The sequence below is a fragment of the Hipposideros armiger genome, unplaced genomic scaffold (genome assembly GCF_001890085.2).
Source record: "Hipposideros armiger isolate ML-2016 unplaced genomic scaffold, ASM189008v1 scaffold_297, whole genome shotgun sequence".
NCBI lineage: Eukaryota > Metazoa > Chordata > Mammalia > Chiroptera > Hipposideridae > Hipposideros > Hipposideros armiger.
Genome location: NW_017731647.1, coordinates 138,113 through 162,093, shown reverse-complemented (window position 1 = coordinate 162,093; position 23,981 = coordinate 138,113). Strand labels below are relative to the sequence as shown.

The 23,981-nt window shown below is 37.3% G+C and overlaps 1 protein-coding gene across 1 annotated transcript in view; it reads left to right on the top strand.

Moving 5' to 3' along the window:
- Positions 1-23,981, top strand: part of ST7L (suppression of tumorigenicity 7 like) — a 79,246-nt gene that overhangs the window by 46,388 nt on the left and 8,877 nt on the right. The window contains exons 9-12 of the mRNA XM_019659156.1: positions 2,446-2,518; positions 3,299-3,334; positions 18,213-18,363; positions 22,331-22,423. Of these exons, the coding sequence (XP_019514701.1) occupies positions 2,446-2,518; positions 3,299-3,334; positions 18,213-18,363; positions 22,331-22,423 (353 nt within the window). The remainder of the gene's footprint in view (positions 1-2,445; positions 2,519-3,298; positions 3,335-18,212; positions 18,364-22,330; positions 22,424-23,981) is intronic.

Genomic DNA, 23,981 nt, shown 5'->3' with positions numbered 1-23,981 from the left:
GAGGGCAGTGTCACTGGCCCTCATATGTGGGATCCGAACTGGGGCCCTCTGGCATCCCAAGCCAGTTCTTAACCATCGCGCCACTCAGCCAGCCCTCAATTATAAATTCAATTTCTTGAACCATTCCATAACTATTCAAATTTCTTATTTATTCTTGTGTTGATTTTTGGGAAGTTGTATTTTTCTAGGAATTTATCTCATCAACATTTTAAAATTTATTGGCATAAAGATTTCATAAAATCCTTTGATTACCTGGTCAATATTTGTGGGATCAGTTATAACATTCCAGTTTAAAAAAAAAAAAAGATTTTATTGGGGGAGGGGAACAGCGTTGGGGAATCAGGAAAGGGGAACAGACAAGTTGCTGTCCTTTTGTTCTTCGTTTTAGTTGTGGAGGATTTTGCTTCACTGGCCCTTGTTGGTATTATCATTGCACTCTTCCGGAATGAGGCAGATCGGTCTCCGGCCTCTGGACTGCCGGTCACTGCAGCTCACGGCAGCTCACACTGGCTGCCAGCAGCTCATGCTGGCTGCTGGCCACTCATGGTAGCTTACGGCAGCCCACTGCAGCTCCACTGCAGCCTATACCGTCACCGGCAACTCGCAGCAGCCCAGCTTCAGGTTGAGCTGTTGTTCACCATCTGAGCTGTAGAGAGCACAGCATCACTGGCCCTAATGTGCAATCTGAACCGGGGCCCTGCTGCTCAGAGCTGGCATATGAAGCCAACTCTTTTTTTTTTAATTATTTTTTATTGTGAAATACACATTTTTTAGAATTAGTTTCAGCTGCACAACACAGTGCAATAGTTATACTTTTTACCCCTCGAAGTGACAACCCCTCCCCCCCCCCATCCGCCCCCACTTCCCCCCTCCAATATCATACATATCTATTGCAATTCCCTTGAGTTCACTCCCACACTATACGTCCCGTGACTATATATATGTATATCTATATATGTGTGTGTGTGTGTGTGTGTGTGTGTGTGTATATATATATATATGTATATATTCAACTCTTAATCAATGCACTGACTGCTCGGCCGGCCCCGAAGATGATCTTTTTATCATCAACTTCTAGCATAATTGCATTGTGGTTAGAGAACATATTCTGTGTGATTTCACTCTTTTGAAACATTTTTCAATTCTTGAGTTTTTATTTATTTTTCACATCTCCTGTGTTATTTATATTTTCTGATTCTCTGCCAAAATTTTAAATACAGTCTTTTATCTCTTTTAAAATAGTTTAAAGTATCTATTTTACAGTCTTTCTCTGATAATCCTCATATCTGAACTTTTGTGTATCTGTTCCTATTATCTATTTTTTTCTGCTGCATCATGTTTACATTGTCTTGTTTTCTCTTATGCTGCATTTTCTTTGACTATGTGCCAGGTATTTTATTTGAAAAATTGTAGAAATAGCTTGAAACCTCAACTAATATTATCTTTTTTCAGAGAGTATTTTTTTTTGCTCTTGGAGGCCTAGAAAGAGCACTAGCAGGATAGGATCACCTTAGTTTAGTTTCAGGGATTGATATTCTTTGTCTAGCCAGATGATTTGAAACTGGGCTGTAGTCCATGGAGGTTCTGGTTTATTTCTGGTTCACCCTTATTCCTAGGACGCAATCCAATTTCAGAGTCCCAACCCAATCCTGAGGGGTTTGCCAGCGCTCTCACTCTTGACAGGCCTTGAACTCTGACTTTTGTTACCCTAGCCTTATGACACAGGCAGAAAGGCTGAACAGCCTCAGAGCCATCTTGTCCAGAATCGGCAAATGTTGCTATAGTAAAAGAAACCCCAAATGTGGCTTACTTCTCTGATTTCTGCCTTCTGTGGACTGTGGCCTGGTGATTCCTTACCCTTTGTTAGTTCTCTGATGTATTTAATTAGATTTTTAAAATATTTTGTTCAATCTTTTCTAGTTGTCTGGGGGTGGGGTGGGGGAGGGTTGACCTGAATTACACAGTCTTCCATTATTGGAAGCAAAGGTCTGAAAATACGTTTATATGAAATGTTCTCTTTTTTGTGCTCCTAGTGGTTAACAGAATGGATTCTGAAACTAGACTGCCTAGGTTTGGGTTTTCTAGTTGTATGGCTTCACTGTTTCCTAGCTGTATGACCTTGGACAAGTTACTTAACTTCTCTGGACTTGAGTTTCCTCTTGTGTAAAACGGGGATAATAGTCCCCACCTCTTAGAGTTGTTATTAAGATTAAATGACTCCATGTCTTCAAAGTGCTTAGAAGAGTGCCTGACACATAGTAAGCATTTCAGAAGAGATTGTTATTGTTATTATCCAAGATAGGATTGGAATCTGTTCCTTGTGTGAGAAGATGAACAGCAGTTATTAATCAGAACTATTCAAACTGAATATGCCACCAAGATATCTAAAAATTTTATTTAATTTCCACTCAAAATACAAAAATATGGACTCTCTATTTCCTATAGTTGTCAACTTCATTTCTGCTTCAGAAACCCTCTCATGCAAAAATGTATTCTCAGCAGTAACAATTCTGACAATGTGAATTGTGCATTGATTTTCAAAACTGCTGGAAGCACATGGATGCGGGGAAGGTAGTGGAAATCCCAGGCATTGCCCTAATTACAAAATGAAATTATTGGATAGGTAGTAGATATTAGTCTCCAGATTGAATCTGCTCTAGATAATCTATGATGTTTTCAGGGATGCTTTTTTCAAAACATACACACACATATACACTGAAATACTTGGAAACAATTCTGAGAGAAATGAAAGAAGGCCTAAGTAAATGGAAGATATGTCCCATGTTTATGAATTGGAAGACTTAATATTGTTAAGATCACAGTTCTTCCCTAATTGATCTATAGATTCAATACAATTCCTATTAAAATCCCTAGCAGGTTTATTCGTGAACACTGACAAGCTTATCCTAAAATTTATATGGAAATGCAAAGAACCTAGAATACCCAAAACAATTTTGTGGAAGAATAATAAAGTTGGAGGATTTGTGCTACGTAATTTCAAGACATTTTTAAAGCTCTTTTTTCTAAGACATTTTTGTTTTTTAAGATTTTTATTGGGGAATTGGGGGAGGGGAACAGTGCTGGGGAATCGGGGACAGGGAACAGACAAGTTGCTGTCCTTTTGTTCTTCAGTCTAGTTGTGGAGGACGTCACTTCACTGGCCCATGTTGGTATTGTGATCATTGCGCCCTTCCCAGGTGAGGCATTGGGTCACCAGCCATTGGCCGGCCGCTCACGGTGGCTCACGGCAGCTCACGAAAACTCAACGCCCACTGCTGGCCAGCCCCACTGCAGCCTACACCATCAACGGCAACTCACAGCAGCCCAGCTCCAGGTAGAACTGTTGTTCACCATCTCAGCTGTAGAGGGCACAGCGTCACTGGCCCTCATGTGGGATCCGAACCCGGGCCCTCCTGCTCAGAGCTGATGTCCCAAGCCATCTCTTAACCAACAAGCCACTCGGCTGGCCCCTCAAGACATTTTTTTATAGTAATTAATATAATATTGGCAAAAGACTGAAGTATAGATCAGTGGAAGACAATAGAGAGTCCGGAAACAAACTCACATAATTATGGTCAGTTGATTTTCAACAAGAGTTCCAAGGTAATTCAATGGGGAAAGGATAGTCTTTTCAACAAATGGTGCTGGAACAATCAGGTGTCTATTTAAAAACAAAACAAAACAGAACCTAGGCTCCTTTTCCCGTACCATATACAAAAATGAACTCAAGGGCTGGCTGAGTGGCTCAGTTGGTTAAGAGGTTGCTCAAGAGTGCGAGCTCTGAGCAACAGCGATTCGATTCCCGGCCTGAGCTGAGCTGCCAACAGGTGGCAGGATGGCTCAGCTAAAAAAAAAAAAGTTTAAAAAAAAAATGAACTCAAAATGGATCATAGATCTAAATGTAAGAGTTAAAATTATAAAACTTCTAGAAGGAAAGAAGAAAATCTTTGTGGTTTTGAATTAGGCAAAAATTTCTTCAAAAGCACAATCTAAAAAAGAAAAAAATTGGTAAGTTGGACTTCTTAAAACATTTGCTCTTCAAAAGACATCATTTGGAAAATGGAAAGACAAGTCAAAGAATGGGAGAAAATATTTGCAAGTTACATATCTGTTAAAGGACTTGTATCCAGAATTATAAAGAACTTTTATACCTCACTAATAAGAAGATAATTCAAAACATGGGCAAAGGATATGAATAGTCACTTCACCAAAGAAAATACATGAAAAGCTAGCAAGCACATGATACACTACTCAGCATCACTAGTCACTGATAAATACAAATTAAAACCACACTGTGATACTATATACCTATTAGAATGGCTATACTCACAAAGACTGACAGTACCAAGGGTTGACAATAATGTGGAGAAACTGCATACGTTGCTGTTGTGCGTATAAAATAGGATAGCTAGTTTGAAAACCAGTTTTGCAGTTCAGCATATATACATAGCACGTGACTCATCAATTCCATTTCTAGGTATCTACACAAGAGCAATGAAAACTCATATGTCCATACAAAGACAGTTATGCAAGTATTCACAGCAGTATTCACAACAGACAAAAACTTGAAACAATCCAAAGACAGGTGAATGAATAAATAAATTGTTCCATACATGGAACACTTCTTAGTATTAAAGAGGAACAAACTGTAAGTACGTGGAACAATATAGGATATAGGTGAACGTCAGACACTTTATATCAAGTGAAAGAAAGCCAGGCACAAAGGACAATATACTGTATGATTACATTTATATGCAATTTCTAGAACAGGGCAAATGATAGACACAAAAAGCAGATCAGAAGTTCCCTGGGACTAGGGGTGGGAGTGGGGATTGACTGCAAATGGCACAAGGGAATTTGTTGTGGTGATGGTTGCACAGCTGTATAAATTTACTCTAAATCATTGAACTATATACTAACTGGTAAATTTCGTGATATGTAAAGCATACCTCAGTACTGTTAAATATATATATAAAATTAGATATAGATGTATATTTTAAAAGTATGTAATGTGCATATTCCTTAACATTTTAAAACTGTTTTTATTTATAGGTAGAAATTTACCTGTTTTTCCCTCAACTGTATGTCAAAGCCAGTTGACAATTAAACTTTATTAAAATGTCCAGCTAAATAGGATGGTATTATAACCTCACATTATTGTTTGTGGATAGACAATTTAACTGTATGTTATCAAACAGGGTAATGATTAAGGTTTTTTGGTGAAATTTTAAGCTCCAACAACTTGGATAATATCCCACGTAAATAACTTTAGTGTTATACGAACTAGGAGAGTTGTGGAATTTGCAGCTGTCTGTTTTTGCTAGGGTGTTAGAAGTGAAATATGTACAAATTCTCTCTCTGTCTCTGTCTGTCTGTCTCTCTCTCTCTCTCTCTTTCTTTCTCTGTCTCCCTCCCTCCCTCTGTCTCCCCCACCCCTTCCCTTCCTCCCTCTCTCAATCTCTATCTCATGTCATGGTCTCTATTCCTGTCTCTGAGGGGGTTTTCATCCTCAAACTTTAACAGTGGGTGACGATAACTTATATAAGCTAATGAACAGTGACATTTAAATATATATCTATATTTTAGATGTTTTTTTAATCTTACAAATTTGTTATGCAAATTTGTCAAATGTTGTAGGAATCTTACCAGTAAAATGACAAAGGGTAAAGCTGTTTTTGCAGGAAATATTTTTTGGCAATTTTCCACATAACTACAACAGAAATGGCTGTAGGGCTAAAGCTGTGCAATTTGTTAAAGCTGGAAACTATTAGAAATGCAATAGAGAAAGATCACATAAATCTCTTCAGGCTATGAGTTTGCTTTAGATATTTCATTAGTATTGATTTACATATTTTTTTAATCGACTGAATGAATTTCAGTGTACAGTAACTGTGACGGTAATAGTTAAAAATTAGAACAGCATGTTTTCGCGGATTTTGACCTTTTCTTCATTACCTACCTATGGCTTTAGTTCAACAAGCAATATTTTTAGTCACCAAACAAGAAAAAGATTGTGCATCTTTCAGTTACTATAGAAATTGTCAGATTTTTAATTTTATAGTAGAAAATATTTCATACCTTCTAAATATTCACAGCATCCTGTTTCAGTCATCCCACTGTCTCATTTTTTTTAATCCAACCATCAAGGAGTTTCATAGAAGGTATTCTCTTTTTAATTGAGATAATTCACATATCATAAAATTCACCCTTTAAAGAACACATTTCAGTGGTTTTTAGTTTCATATGGTTGTACAATCATCATCACTATCTAATTTATAGAACATTTTCATTACCCCCAAAAGAAACCTTGTACCGATTAGCAGTCACTCCCCATTCTTTCCTCCCCTAATGCCTGATACCACTAATCTACTTTCTGTCTCTACGGATTTGGAATCTTATAATATGTGGCCTTTTTTGTGTCTGACTTCTTCCACTTAGCATAATGTAGCATGTTTCAATACTTCATTTCTTTTTTATGTTTGAGTAACATTCCATTGTAGGGATATACCACATTTTGTTTATCCATTCATCAGTTGATAGGAATTTGGGTTGGTTCCACTATTTGGTTATTCTACATAATGCTGCTGTGAATATTCATGTGCAAGTTTTTATGTGAACACATGGTTTCACTTCTCAGAGTATATATTAATACCTAGGAGCAAAATCGATGGATCATATATAACTATGTTTAACTTTTTATTTTTATTTTTATTTATTTTTTTTTTAAAGATTTTTTATTGGGGAATTGCGGGGAGGGGAACAGCGCTGGGGAATTGGGGGAAGGGGAACAGACAAGTTGCCGTCGCTTTGCTCTTCAATCTAGTTGTGGAGGTCGTTGCCCCACTGGCCCAAGCTGGCACCATCATTGTGCTCCTCTCTGGCGAGGCAGATCAGTCGCCGGCCTCCGGACGGCCGCTCACTGCGGCTGCTGGCCGCTCACGCTGGCTGCTGGCCACACGCGGCAGCCCATGGCAACCCACCGCCACAGGGACTGCAGCCCACGCCGCCGCCGGCGACCCACGGCAGCCCAGCTCCAGGTCGAGCCGCCGCCCAGCATCCTAGCTGTGGAGGGCAGTGCCACCGGCCCTCCTATGTGGGATCCGAACCAGGGCCCTCCGGCATCCCAAGCGAGTTCCCAACCATCGCGCCCACTCGGCCGGCCCTGTTTAACTTTTTGAGAGACAACCAAACTGTTTTCCAAAGTGGCTGTGCTATTTTACATTCCCACCAGCAATGTTGGGGGCTCCAATTTCTGTACATTCTTGACAACACTTGTTATTGTTTGTCTTTTGATTATAGTTACCCTACGGGGTGTGACGTGGTATCTCATTTTGGTTTTGGTTTGCATTTCCTTGATGACTAATGATGTTGAACATCTTTTGATGTGCTTATTGGCCATTTGTATATCTTCTTTGGATAAATGTCTATTCAGATCCTTTGTACATTTTTAAGTTTGTCTTTCATTATAGAAGATATTCTCTAACAGTATTATTACAGTAGGCCAATGAGCATTTTGATTAATATGGTCCAAAACCATTATGAATCTCAATAGTTGAAAATACCATTATAACATATAATTTCACCTATAAATTGTAACATGAGGATGGGTCATGGGCCTTCCTGAGATTAGGTTAAGTTACTCAGGTGTGTGCACGAGCCTCAGAGTTCATGATTCATATTTGTGCCTTGGCAAAATTATGGCTTTATAAGTCATGGACATTTAGAGATACCACTGATTGAAATTGAAAATATTAAATCCATGAATGTCAGTGATCTATAGATGCACTTGTTCTTAGTAGGACACTTTACACATCAGTTAGAATAGTATTGTCCAGCTTTAATTTAGAATCTAGCGATAGCTTGCTGCAGTATTTCATTGAAGGTTTTTTTTATAAGCAACTACTACCAAATTCTTCTAAATTTTATTATTTCTACATTTAAACTTGAAAAAGTTACCTTAAAAACAAAATCACATAATAAAAAGTCCATAAATATATTCACATATGTACTGTCAATTGATTTTGTACCAAAGCACCATCGCAATTCAGTGGGGAAAGAAAGCTTTTCAACAAATGGTGCTGGAACATGTGGATGTCTGAATGGGGGAAAATCATGAATTTTTCTTATAGCATATATGAACATTAATTTGAGATGGATCATTGACCTGAATGTAAAAGCTAAATGTATACAACATCTAGAAGAAAACATCTAAGAATATCTTTGAAACTTGGAGTAGGCAAAGATTTCCCAGGACACAAGAGGCACTTAACTAGAAGAGAGAAAAAATTACAAATTGGCCTTTTCAAAAATTTAAAATTCTGCTCTTTGAAGACAGTGTTAAGAAAATGAAAAGGCAATCCACAGACAGGGAAAAAAATTAGCAATTTGTTTTTTTGTGAAAGGGCTTATACCTAGAATATATAAATATAAACATTTCACATTAATGTGAAAAATGCTCAAAAGCCTTAAACAGAAGCCTTAAACATAAAAGATGGCGGAATATCCAATAAACACATAAAGAGGTGCTCAACATCATTAGTTATCAGGGAAATGCAGTATAAAATCACAACAAAGTACTATTTCACATCTACCAGAATGGCCATACAATCATGCTCCGCTTAACGATGGGGATACGTACGTTCTGAGAAATGTATCATTTGGCGATTTCATCGTTGTGCAATCACAGAGGGCACTTACACACACCTAGATGGTACAGCCTCCTGCACAATCAGGCTGTAGGGTAGAGCCCATTGCTCGTTAGGCTACAAACTTGTACAGCATGTTACTGCACTGAGTACTGTAGGTGACTGTAACACAACAGTAAGTATTCGTGTATCTAAACATAGAAAAGGTACATTAAAATATGGCCTAAAAGATAAAAAGTGGTACACCTGTAGAGGGCACTCACCATGAATGGAGTTTGCAGGTCTGGAAGTTGCCCCGGGTGAGTTAGTGAGGGAGGGGTGAGTGGATGTGAAGGACATGACTGCACACTCCTGCAGACTTTATAAACACTGTACACTTGGGCTCACTAAATTTTTAAATAACGAGATTAAGTCAAGCATAAGACAGAGTATGCAATCAAGAGATGTGGTAAACACGAGGTGTATGAGGCTGCTGCTGGTAGAACACGGCATACTGTTTACACCAAGTTTTTCTTTTTATAAGTAGAAAGAGTACACTCTAAAATAATGATAAAGAGGGCCGGCCGAGTGATGCGTTGGTTAAGAGCTGGCTTAGGACGGCAGCTCTGAGCAGCAGGGCCTGGGTTTGGATCCCACATGAGGGCCAGTGATGCGCCCTCTATAGTTAAGATGGTGAGCAACAGCTCGACCTGGAGCTGGGCTGCCGTGAGTCGCCAGCACCGGCGTAGGCTGCAGCCCCTGCTGCAGTGGGCTGCCATAAGCTACCGTGAGTGGCCGGCAGCCAGCGTGAGCATCTGGCAGCCGATGTGAGCTGCCAAGAACCACTGTGAGCAGCCATCCAGCATCTGGCAACCGATCTGCCTCACCCGGGAAGAGCGCAATGATAATACCAACATGGGGCAGTGAAGCAAAGTCCTCTACAACTAGACTGAAGAACAAAAGGACAACAGCTTGTCTGTTCCCCTTCCCCGATTCCCCAATGCTGTTCCCCTCCCCCAATAAAATCTTGAAAAAATAAAAATAAAATAATGATAAAGAGTATATAGTATAGTAAATACATAAACCAGTAACATAGTTGTGTATTATCATTATCAAGTATTATGTACTGTATATAACTGTATGAGTTATGCTTTTATACAACTGGCAGTAGGTTTGTTTATACCAGCATCACCACAGACGTGTAAGGAATTGGTTGTTCTATGACCTTACCAGGCCTACAAGGTCACTGGGCAATGGGAATTTTTCAGCTCCATTGTAATCTTATGGGGCCACTGTCATATATGAGTCTGTTGTTAACTGAAACATTAGGTTGCTTATGACTGTAATTAAAAAAACTGGTCAAATGTTGGTAAGACTGAAGCAGTTAGAACTCTCATACATAGCTGCTAAGAGTATAAAATGGTACAACCACTCAGGAAAACTTTGGTAATTTCTTATAAAGTTAAACATATATACCTCACCCCAGCAATTCTGCTCCTACCCAAGAGAAATAAAACCATATGTACCCCAAAAGACTTGGACATGAATTTTCACAGAAGCTTTATTCAGAATAACCCCAAACTGTAAACAACCCAAACGTGCATTAACAATGGACATTTGCCATGTATTTATTCAGTGGGATACTATTCAGGAATAAAAAGAACGAACTACTGATTCAAGCACAACATGGATGAGTCTCAAAAACAGAATGTTGCACAAAAGACTATCTACTGAATGTTTCCATTTATGACTTTCAAGAAAAGGCAAAGTGATCTGTGGTGGTAGAAATTAGAACAGGAGTTGCCTCAGGTGGTCAGGGTGAGAGATGAGCTGGAAAGGAGACCTTTCTTAGGTGATGGACATGTTCTGTGTCTTGATTTGGGTGTTGCTTGTCTATATTTGTCTAAACTCATTGAACAGCATACTTAAGATTTGTGCACTCGACTGTTTCTAAATTATATCTCCATAAAGAACGCTCTGACTCAGCATGGGAAGCTCTGTCAGAGCATCATGACTTTTGATTACCGTATTTGCTGGCGTATAAGACGATTTTTTGGCGCTGAAAAATATGCCTCCAAGTGGGGGGTCGTCTTATACGCCAGGTACACTTCAGATAGACTGCCCATAGTGCTTGCCCCGTGCCATAGTGGCCTCCCGATGCCCGCCCACTTCATTCCACATACCGTTCAGGCATCAGCAGCGCTGCTGGGTGTATGCTCGGCTGTTATGCGATTTTGCTGTTATGCGATTTTACCACACTCGCAAAATCGCACAAAGCCGACCATATAACAAACTCTGTATTTTGAGTGGAAATATTAGGGGGTCGTCTTATACGCCGAGTCGTCTTATACGCCGGCAAATACGGTAAATAAGATGATATATGTCTGAGTGTCAGGCCACAGTCTTGATGATCATGCCATTGTTGCTTTATTATATTTCTGTTACCATTTTCTTTTCCTGTTTAAGTTGTTCCAGTATGCACTCTTTCCTTGTGAATATTATTTTACTGCTTAGAGCCTTTGAATGTGTAAGATTTGGGGATTCCTTTGTTGAGACGAGGTGAAAGTGAAGGTATTGAAACAGGAATTAACTAATTTGAATTAATTAATACCTTGAGGACAATTTATTTGTGCCTTTGCAGAAGCTCTCGGGGAGGAGAATAAAGTAGAATATTTAAAAACAAAATAACAAAAACTTGTTTAGTAAATCTCTTCAACTTGAGTACATGTTTAGGAATATGTTATCTACTGTAGCTTTTAAAAATTATCATTTCTTGTTTTAAAATAAATTTTTTTAGTATTGTGCTGCCAAGAAAGCAGACTGTGCCTGGAGGCTTTTACAAGTACAAAGGGAATTTTAAGAGTAAATTGAGAAAGAAAAGGTAAAACCCGTCTGGTTGATCAGAAATTGAAGCCTGTAGGATGACATGAGTCCCATGCACCATAGAAGATATTAGACTCCATAGCAGTAGGCTTCCATTTCACTGGCCAAACTCTGTTGAGATTCTGAGTGGCATAGCAGGAATAAAAGGAGAACCGGGGAAGTGGTGCTGAAGTCTAAGACCCAAATTTAGAGCACAGTGAGTGACGCCTTTGCCTTTCCATTATATTGTACTGTGACCTAGGTGGGAGAGTTGAGCTATGGAATGCTGCTCTGTAGGATGATATGGAAAGTTTTCATACGGCAAATGCCCTTTCTAGCCTCCCTTCTCTCTCCTTTTAACATAAGATCACTTTCTCTTTGCTTCTGAGGCTGTTAGGTACTATTTTGTTGTCTTTCAGTTTATTTATATAGCAATCCTGTTTACTTTCTCTCTGGGAACCATCTTTAGTCTTCCCTCTAATACACATCTATGTGGACTCTTTGCATTCAGCCTGCCTGTCCAATCTCATAGAATGTGCACTGAGAAAACTAATTGCAGAGATAAATTGGTTCTTGGTGTGCATGACTGATCAAGAGCAAAGTACCTTAATTTCAGATGCCTTCGGAGAGATTTTTCTTTAACCTCTGCTTTTAAGAGGAAGATTATAAAGCATTATCATTACTTCGGGTCAGAATTATATTGCATTTGGTCAAAAGCTGTTGTAAGAGTTACAAAGTAATAGAAACAAAGTAATCTAAAGATAAATTATAAAGATCAAAGCAATTCAAAATTAAAGTGAATTTGAGTATAAGTATAGGTATGGTTTTAGAGTTATAAAGAAAACCATCAGACCCTATATCATTATGCCTTTTTAACTATAGCTTCCAGAGTAGCTTTAATTTTTTTATATTTTTAGTGAAAAGCAAGAGGCTCAAGTAGTTATTTGAGTTTATTTCCCATCGTTTAACACTAGTTAAAATTGTCCCAAGCAATTTCTGATTTATTTCAGATATAACAATACGGTGATTTGCAAGTAATGTGGAGGGTCCAATAGCACATACTAGCCTTGGTTTATGTCTTCAATTATATTTTATTTGTTGGTAATTTCCAAATCTGTATCTTTTAACTCTGGTTTCCTCATCTATAGACTTGCATTTCTATCTAATTATATAAATTTTTATGTGGATATCTAATAGGTATCTCAGACATTTGAATGTGTCTCAAACGGAATTTTTAAAATTTAAGTCTCTTCAACTTTCCTGTCCTTCCTTAATTGTATATTGTGATTTATGGCTTCATTATCTTCTCTTCATTAACCTTCACTTCTGCCCTTCCCAAATTACCGACTTGTATGATAACCTTTGAAATATCTTTCAGGTCTAGCCATCTGCTCCATCCCCAGTGTCACTGCCCATTATGTGCCTTCACTAACTATTTTGTAAAAAATTATTATTGTTATTATAAAAGTAATGAGTGCTTTTAAAAAAATTCAGACGCTTCAGAAGTTTATAAAGTGAAATATCCTTTGTTTTCTCTCTCCTAATTCTACTTCTTTCAAGTAACCACTGTTTCTGTTTGGTTTATATATTGCCAGACATTTTCTATGCATTTCTAAACAGTTATGTTTACCATCTCTTGCTTGAACTATTATTACAAGAGATTCTTCACTGGTCTCCCTGCCATCATCCCCTCTCCACTCTGGTCATTGCCGGAATTATCTACCTAAATAGTACATCTTGCTCTACTTTAAGAGCTCTGCTTACTCCCTATCACCTATCGCCTAAGATAAGGACCAATCCCTTAGTAGTGCACGTATGGAGGCCCTTCCCAGCCTGGGCCCAGGATCTGTTGCCAGCCTTACTCCTTGCCACTTCTGCCTTGCTCCTTATCTCCAGCATCACTGCTTCCTGGGCTGGTCATGTCTCATCGTATCTCCCTACCTTTGTACATGTGCTCTAACTCTTCTCTACCAGGCAAGTTTCTGCTCATTCTTCAAGACACTGCTCATCTTTTTCCTTCTTTATAGAGGTGTCTTTCCCACTTTTTCTGAGTGGAGATAATGGCTCTCTTCTTTGTTCCTTCAGTACCTTAATCATATCTTTTTTTTTTTTCTTTTCTTTTTGGTCTATTTGTATGTCTCTCCCTTAGTTCCTTGTGAGCTTTTAAAAAGCAGAACTCTTGTCTTACTCATCATTTTATGTCTGATACTCTGCCTAGCACATAACAGGCATTCAACAAATGGTGGACAAATAGATATCTTAAGTTTAGATCTTCATTGTTATAAAGGCCTCACTAAGTTACAAAAGGTAAATTTTAGACCCCATCATTTTGGGGAATGTTTAAGCCATTTTACTTATTTTGTGAGTTTTTACTCTTTTACTTTACTATTTTTAATATATTTTATATATGTTTTTACTTTACTTTTTTTTTTTTAATTGGGGAGTTGGGGGATGGGAACAGTGCTGGGGAATTGGGGGAAGGGGAACAGACAAGTTGCTGTGGTTTTGTTCTTCAGTCTAGTTGTGGAGGATGTTGCTTCATTGGCCCAAGTTGGCACCATCATTGCGTTCTTCCCGGGCGAGGCAGATCAGTCGCCGGCTTCTGGACGGCCGCTCACTGCGGCGGCTGGCCGCTCACGCTGGCTGCTGGCTACACACGGTAGCCCATGTCAACCCACTGCCACAGGGGCTGCAGCCTACGCCGTCTCCGGAGACTCACGGCAACCCAGCTCCAGGTTGAGCTGTTGTTCAGCATCTTAGCTGTAGAGGGCAGTGTCACTGGCCCTCATATGTGGGATCCGAACCGGGGCCCTCTGGCGTCCCAAGCCAGTTCTTAACCAATGCGCCACTCGGCCGGCCCCTACTTTACTATTTTTATGAGTTTTGCTTAATTATATAATTTTTGACCTTTTAAGGATGGTAGTACAATTCCACATGACCTTATTTCTCAACTTATAAAATAACTCAGCTTTTAATGGAATACTGTACAACAATTAAAAATAATGAGTTAGAGCTATATAGACAGGAAGAAATGTATAAGATGTATTGTGAAGTAAAAAGTGAGTTGCATAACAGTTTGATCCTATTTTAAGAAAAATGGAGTCAATATGTTATGCATAAAGAAATCCAGACAAACATAAGTCAGATTATTTTATTTTCCAATCTTGTGATATATCATTTTCTACTATGTTACTCTGTAATGTTTGCATTTTTTGTACGCTGAGCATATACTTTTGTAAGCATGAAAAAAGACCAAAACAAAACAAAACGAACCACCCCTTAGTTTTTAAGCTTTCATATTCTTCTTCATAGAAAAGTTAACTCTGGATAGCAGAATTTTTGTTTTGTTTTGTTTTTAGTTTGCCCAGAGAGTTACAAAACATCTTTAAGTAAAAACTGAAATATGAGCTTGAAGACATCTTAGCTGTATGAATCAGATCAAGTCAGTTAAATAGTATTTTAGTGCCTGCTTTGGGTTGTACATGTGCAAGGCGCTGTAGTAGAATATAAAGGACATGGTTTCTATTGTGTGGTAACTTGCAGCTTATGCTGGGCAGCAGACATTCCCGAGTAAGCACTTTGTGAAGAAGATTTTAAAAAGTAATAATCCTATAATTACCTACTTTAAATACATTTTCCTTACACTGAAATTTTCCCTTATATTTTGAGGGTGAAATTTTATTTCAGTGCATCATTAGAAACTGAAAAATAAGATTTGGTTTGCTTTAAAGTCAAGTTGGAAAAGACATTTGCTGGTAGGTAAGACATGGCAATAAAAAATATGGCAGCATAAGGAAGATTTTTTTTTTAATGATTAGCAAAGAATTTTTAAAATATAAAATATAGTATTTTCTAATAAGCATGCCATATGTGCTTGATTGCTATCTGAATTGTCTGTCACTTAGATTATTTAAACAGTGAAAATATAGAAATATAGTTGCTGTTCACAAAAGTATTTTCTTGACATATTAAGTTGACATTTTTAAGTTTTACTGAATAATTGTTAACTGAATATTTTTGCTTACCGTTTGCTAAGTGGCCACCAAGATAGGGTTTAGTTTAGAGCTTGGGGGTTCTAAAACTCATTGAAAATAATTTGGGCTCTTCTGTCTCCTCTATCTGTAAATAAGGCAGAATTTTAATAGAGTGGAGTTGGTTTAAGCATTAAACAGTTTTCTTTTGAAATGAGACACCGTTTTTATGATGGAGATGTCACTGTGATTGCTGCATTTGCTTTGCTTTCCCCTGAAGAAGCTCTTCTTGCACTTGCAAGGAGCGTAAGGAGTCGTGTCAGGGGTCAGCTATTTGAGTCCATTTTCCCACAGCCGCCTGGTGCGAGTGATCTTTTACTGTGTTTTAAAAAAATGGGCAAGGATTAGAGAGGATTAGAAAGAATATTACCCTCCTGAATATAGGCCCAAGGCACTAAAGGGAGAAAACCCAACCAGGCAGCAAATGGGCTTTGCTTGACCAGGACACAACCTCTGCTGCATTCCTCTAAGAAACTGAATGGGAAATGTTAAGTCCCCAAACTGGATTAGTAAGTAATCTCATAGCTTGTGACATCTGCTAAAATAAATTGATGAGCAGATTGCATTCTTACACTTTGAGGAGAGAGCCAGACACATCAAGACTTCTTTTTAATTTCAGCTTTACTAAGTAAGGTATAGGAGTAATTAAAGATGGGCATTAAGCTCAATAAGTGTTGGAAAGGCACATTTCATAAGAAAAATTATTTTAGATATATTAATATGATGTGTACAGATATGTTGATTAATCACCTAAGGTTTAAGTTTTGAAACCACTACACCTTTGTGTTTTTAAGATTCCTCCTGCTTGTAGCAGTTTCACAAAGTATTTTTCACAAATTCAACTTTTTAATTTATGTTGTTTATCTCATTAGTTTGTGTAACAATCTGAGGAATTTAGAATTTGAAATGTGAGAATATATCTTTTGAGACACCTCTGGAATGTGTCTCTTTTCATATTTTATAACAGAAGTTAATGTGGTTTGGATCTTATGATATGTAATATGGTATGAAGTTATTTAGAACCAAGAGGTCGTTTCAAACCTATTTTAGTAGGGGAAGTCTTTGTAGGTAGTATTTAGCTAACTAAATGCTTTTTAAAAGATTTTGCTTTAAGTTGACCACTTTAATAGTAAAGATGATGTGCAAATGGTTAATTTTGTGCCTTTCTTCAGGTACTTGGTACATTTGATTAGTGTAATGACTGTGATTATACTGCTTTTGTTATGGGTTTTGATATTAAGGCAAGTACTTTCTTCAGGAGTTTTAAGGTAGAATTTGATTTCATACGTAAATAAGAATTGATAGTCTGTAACTTCTTGAACAGGCATATTCACTATCCCTTCAGTGCACCCTGCACGATGCTCTCTTGGCTCAGTGCCTTTGTTCAAGGTGGCCCTGTACTTTGAATATATCCTCCTGCTCTTTTCCCCAACCTCAACCCCCAATCTGCTCATCCACAACCCATCCATCTTTATCAGCTCAAATCCCAAATTCCATCAAGTGGTTTATTTTTAGCTCCTAAATCAGAATTAATACCTCCTAAATGTAGAGTTACCATATGACCCTGCAGTTCCACTCCTAGGTCTATACCCAAGAGAGATGAAAACATGTTCACATAAAAACTGGTACACGAATGTTTTTTTCCAGCATTATTCATATTAGCCAAAAGGTGAAAACAATCCAATACCCTCAAATGAGGAATAGACAAACAATTGTGGTATATCTACAATGGAATACTATTCAGCCACAAAAAGGTACTGATTTATGCTGTGACATGGTTTACCTCGAAAATGTGCTAAGTGAAAGACACCAGTTGCAAAAGACCATATATTATGTGATTCTGTTTGTATGAAATAACCAGAATAGGCAAATCTATAGAGACAGAAAGTAGATTAGGGTTGCTCAGGGCTTATGAGGAATGGAGGGTGATAACTAAAGAATGCAGGGTTTCCTTTTGAGGTAATAAAAATGTCAAAAATTGACTGTGGTGATAATTGCTCATACCTGTGAACATACTAAAATCGGTGAATTTTAAAGTGTATGAATTATATCTCAATAAAGCTGTTATTAAAAAACTAAATTAAAAAATTAATACCTCCTATCCGTATTCCTATATAATTGTTTATACCTCTAACTAAACACTCAGCACACTCTGGTTATAATTATTAACTTAAGAAATCTGTCTCATTACATTAGGAAGCTCCAAAAAATAGAGCATATTTTGGTATTCCTTAATAAACATAGTTTTTTGCTTAGTACATATTAATTTAATTGAACTATATCACAATTAAGTTCTTTCACCTGTAAAATGGGAATAAAAGAAAAGAAGAATTGAATATAGCCACAAAGAATTATTCCAAAATTGTATTTTATAATTTTTACACTTAATTATTTTTTGGAAAAATAAATATTTGCTCTCAAATTATTTTCTCAGCTCAAGTTTCCATTTTGTATTTAGCAAGGTCACATATAAGCTATTTATCACCTTATTTTTACCTAGAATATTCTGATGATTGGAATTTGCATATAAAGCATTTTACACACGTTGTTGGTAGGATCTTCATGTCATTTCAACTAAGTTAATGTTTGTTTTTTAAATAAAATTGACTTTATAAAATTTGAATCTGCATTTTGGCAGGTGTTTGCATTTAACATAATTTAATTTTTTTGTGATGTGTCTATGTTGTTTTTCTAGTATTTACTAGAGATGAAAAGTCTAATTTTACCTCCAGAGCACATCCTGAAGCGGGGCGATAGTGAAGCAATCGCCTATGCTTTCTTTCATCTTCAGCACTGGAAGCGCATAGAAGGTGCCCTTAATCTGTTACAGTGCACTTGGGAAGGCAGTAAGTATTCTTTTCCAAATGTACCACTAATCTCCCTGACTATGCATTGCATTCACAGGCAGCCTTTGTAAATGAGACTGAGTTTCCATAAGGATTTGTCATTCAGATTGGTCTCAGAATGAACTCAGTGGTGTTATATTTGGTTTACTGGTAGAATAGTTGCTTAATGGACTTACATTGATGCCACGCTTAGGAAAAGCAGAATGAGAAACCGTCATGCTATCCTGCCGTATGTTCATTTAAATTACATATTTTTAAGGAAAGGAAATGAAAACGTACATCCCTTGCTTTATAGCTTTATAATCTTTTTAATGTGGTTGAGCTAATATTTTTTTAAACTGGACTGTTTTTTTGTTTGTTTTTTCAGATGTGTGTAACACAAAACTATTTTCCTCACAACTAATATCAACTCTATTCTTTTTAAAAAATTTTTATTGTGGTAAAATATATCTAATATAAAAATTACCATTTTAAAATGTACACTTAGTTATGTACATTCACATTGTTGTACAACCATCATCATCATCCATACCCAGCACTTTTTCATCATCCCAAACTGAAATTCTATATCCATTAAACAAGACGTTCCCATCCTTCCTTTCCAGACTCTGGTAATCCTACTTTTTTGTCTCTATGAGTTTGACTAGTCTAGGCTTCTCATATAGTGGAAGCATACAATATTTGTCCTTTTATATTAGCATGTGTCAGAATTGCATTCATTTTTAAGACTGAATAATATTCCATTATATCTGCTTATACCACATGTGTTTTCTGTCAATGATGGATTGTTCTGTTTAATTTCCTGCTTTCAGTTTTTGGGTGTATACCCAGAAGTAGAATTGCTGGACCATATACTTCTATGTTTAAGTTTTGAAGGAACCGCTATACTATTTTCTGTAGCAGCTGTACCATTTTATATTCCCCTAGCAATGCACAAGTGTTTTACTTTCTTCATATCCTCACCAACACTTGCTATTTTTTGTTTTCTTGATAATAGCCATCCCAGTGGGTGTGAAGCAGTATCTCATGGTGGTTTTCATTTATTTGCATTTCCCTAATATTAGTGATGTTGAACATCTTTTTATGTGCTCATTGGCCATTTATATATCTTCTTTGGAGAACTGACTGTTTTTCAACTGACTACCAGATATCGTATTTGTTACTTCTTAAAATTGCTTAGAAAATGAAGAAGCTTAATCAAAATATTTTATCAGTTGAATTCTTTTAATAATTCTCTTGGAAAATACACTTCTGTTATCAATAAAAATTAAAAAATGAATTCAGCATTCATTCACTAAGATTGATTAACCTTCTCAGTTCCCAAACTTTGCACTGAGGAACATTGGGGGGATTGCAGCAAATTCACAAGAGTGGCACTGGATATTTTAAATTTTCAGTGGCAACTGAAATATCAACATCTGTCAGACACCATTCAAACTATTACTGTATTTGCCGGCGTATAAGACGACTGGGCGTATAAGACGACCCCCTAACATTTCCACTCAAAATACAGAGTTTGTTATATACTCGCCGTATAAGACTACCCCCTCTTCCGCACACCTTCCGCACACCAAATAAAAGGTAAAACAATATCAGATTTGATTTCAACATTTATATTTATATTCAAATGCTTATGACATGCAGGAAAACTGTCACAAGGCTGTATGTAATCAAACATATACATAAATCGCGATTCGCGATTTTGCGCTATCATACTGGGTGTATGGTTGGCTGTGTGCGATTTTGCGAGTGTGGTAAAATCGCATAACAGCAAAATCGCATAACAGCCGAGCATACACCCAGCAGCGCTGCTGATGCCTGAACGGTATGTGGAATGAAGTGGGTGGGCATCGGGAGGCCACTATGGCACGGGGCAAGCACTATGGGCAGTCTATCTGAAGTGTACCTGGCGTATAAGACGACCCCCCACTTGGAGGCATATTTTTCAGGGCCAAAAAATCGTCTTATACGCCGGCAAATACGGTACTCTAGGTAGTTCATGGTTTCACACTCCATTCTCCATTTCTTTCCATGTCATAGTTTGCAAAGCTGGGTTTTTGTTAGTTGCTGTGATTAAAAGAAGCACCGCACAAAAATCAGTGTGGAACAGGAAATGAGGATGGATGGTGTCCAATCTGTTTCCAAGGTGTGAGAAGTTATGCCATGTCCCACAGGCTCATACATCCCCGTAGTAATAAATGATGGTTATATAAAATTAAATAATCATTTTTTTCCTTTAATTTATGTGTATTTTTTCAAATCACTGCTAAATTGTTAGAAAAATTGATAAAATTTGAGAGTTGTTTGGACCCACTCCTTAATAAGTGGAATTATTAGAGATTTCTTTTGGCCTAGGGGCATCATAAAAAATTACTGGAACAGAAAGGGCATCATATGTCCTTGAACCAAGAAAATTTGGGAACTTCTGCCTGTCTTAGCCATTTGCTCAGGGTCAGACACTGTGCTTGACCCTGACAATATGCAGGTTAAGGAAACTGGGACTACTAAACCTGAGGAACTGAATGTCTTTGGGTTATTAGACTTCCTTTTGCTTTTTTCCCAGTAGTCTACACGCTCCACCAAACCAGGTACTTCATGTCATTCACCTTGTATGTGTCTTCAATGCCAAGCATTCTGCTTAGCACATAGGAGGTTTTCAATAAGTATATGACTTATACTGTATTTCATGAGTAATCATCTTGATACCCAATTTCCTAGTGTTGTCACTGATTTGCTCTGTGACTTTAGACAACTCACTACTTTTTGTGGCAAAACAAAATCCATACTTTTTGAAATTTTTTATTTTTCAGATTAAAAAATAAAAAAAGTGACGGTTGACATTCAATGTTACATTAGTTTCCGATATACAGCATAGTGGTTAGACATTTATGTAACTTATGAAGTGATCCCCCGATAAATCTAGTGCCCACCTGGCACTATACATAGTTATTACAGTGTTACTGACTGTATCCTATGCTGTACTTTACATCCCCATGACTACTGGGTTGTTGGAAAAGTCATGACATATTTTTTCTGTTTTTCACTGCCAATTTGTGCTTCTTAATCCCTTTATCTTTTACATCCAGTCCTCCAACCCCCTTCCCACCTGGAAACCATCAGTTTGTTCTCTGAACAAAATCCATATTTTGATAAAAGTTTATAGAGCCAAGCACTAAAGGAAAAGCAAAAACCTTTTCACAATTTTGATGAGTACTTACCTAGTTGAGTAGATAAAGAAGGATTCCTTCTTTGAGAATTCTACGCGTGCGAGAGTTGATGATAATCTAGATCAAAGATGGGTAAACTTTTTCTATAAAGGCCAAGTGGTATGTACTTAGTTTTTGCAGGCCATAGTCTCTGTCACGACTACCCAACTTTTGTAGCATGAAAGCAGCCTTACATAATATATAAATGAACAAGCATGACTGTATTCTAATAAAATTTTGTTTGCAAAAACAGATAGTAGGCCAGGTCTGGCCCAGGCGTAAGGGTGGCCCTTGATCTAAATTAAGTTCTGCTCATGGAAAACTTTGGTGACACCTCACATGTGAAGTTAGGAGCCATTGAGAACGCTGTTAAGTTGTCAGCAATTATGGCCACAACAGTTATACCTGTTGGAATTTTATGAAGATTCCTGTAGGAAGTGGAACTCATCCCTGGAGAGTAAAGTCTGCTGTGTTTGTAATGAGGAGACTGAGGCAGGAAGGACCCAGCCAGTCTTATCCACTACTCCCTTTAGTTTTATCCTAGCTCGACCAGTCACTATTCTCTAAATAAATCTTATTCTTTCTTTATTCATTCTTTTGCTTACCTAGTTTCTTTCATTTAAATGTGTCTCTAAAAAAATATAAAAGAAAATGCTATGTGAAAATTTTGTAAAAATTTGTTTTAAAAATAGCTTTGGTCTGTAGTATAGGATGAAAATGAGTCTGAATTGAATGTCAACATATGTATTTTTTTTTCTCAGCTTTTAGAATGATTCCATACCCATTAGAGAAAGGCCATCTATTTTACCCTTATCCCAGCTGCACAGAGACTGCTGATAGAGAGCTATTACCTAGTAAGTAACTATTCTAGTTTTCCTAAACTTAAAAGTAGTGGTGAGATTATTTTTCTCAGCATTCTTCCATTTTAAATGTGCCTTTGGTTGAAATCAGGATACTGTTTAAATACTATTTTAGTCATTTCTTGGATGTAGTTGCATAATACAATTCATTCCCAAATATTATTGGGTAAAACCCTGTGCTAGAAACAATGAAGGACACAAAAATTAAAGATATTAAAAACAGCAGTCATATTACATTTAAGGAAGAAATAATACGAATCCTTCACAAACTCTTCAGAAAATAAAGGAGGAAGGAACACTCGCCAACTCATTCTGTGAGACCAGTATTACCCTGATACCAACACCAGACAAAGACATTACAAGAAAAGAAAACTATAGAATATCCCTCATGAATATTGACACAAACATCTTCCAATATGAATGCCTTTTATTTCTTTTTCTTGCTTGGTTGCACTGACTAGACCCTTCAGGATAATGCTGAATCGAAGAGGTGAGAGCAGACAGTCATCCTTGCCTTACTCCTGATCTTAGGGAAGCATTCAGTCTTTCACCATTAGGTCTGATGTACCAAATTCCAGATATTAGCAAACTAAATCCAGCAATATATAAAAAGGACTAAACTCCATGACCAACTGGGATTTACCTCTCAAATGCAAGGTTGGTTTAGGATCTGAAAATGCAATGTACCATGTTAATAGCATAAAGGACAATTAGATGCAGAAAAAATATCTGACACAAATCCAACACCCATTCGTGGTAAAAATTCAATCTTTACAAATCAGGAATAAAAGGGAACTTTCTTAACCTGATATAGAGCATCTATGATAAACCCACAGTTAACATCAGACTTAATGGTGAACGACTGAATGCTTCTCTAAGATCAGGAGTAAGGCAAGGATGTCTGTCTGCTCTCACCTTTTCTATTCAGCATTGTACTGGAGGGTCTAGTTGGTGCAACCAAACAAGAAAAAGAAATAAAAGGCACCCATATTGGAAAAGAAGAAGTAAAACTGTCTTTATTCACAGAGGACATGATCTTCTATGAAGGAAACTCTAAGAAATCCATAAAAATACTGTTAGAACTAATAAGTGTAGCAAGGTTGCAGGATGTAATATCAACATACAAAACTCAATTGTATATTTAGGTACTAGTAATGAGCAATTAAAAAAGACATTTAGATTACAATTCCAATAACAGTAGCAATCAAAAAGAACAAACAATTTAGGAATAAATTTAACAAAAGAAGTGCAAGCTTGTACACTAAAAACTACAAAATATTGCTGAGAGAAATGAAAGGAAATCTAAATAAATGGAAAGACATTTCATGTCTATTGATTGGAAGACCCAATATAACATATGGAGATTCTCTCCAAATTGATCTATTGATTCAATACAATCCCTATCAAAATACTAGCTGGGGGGCCGGCCGAGTGGCGCGTTGGCTAAGAGCTAGCCTGGGACACCAGAGGGCCCCGGTTCAGATCCCACATATGAGGGCCAGTGACACTGCCCTCTACAGCTAAGATGCTGAACAACAGCTCTACCTGGAGC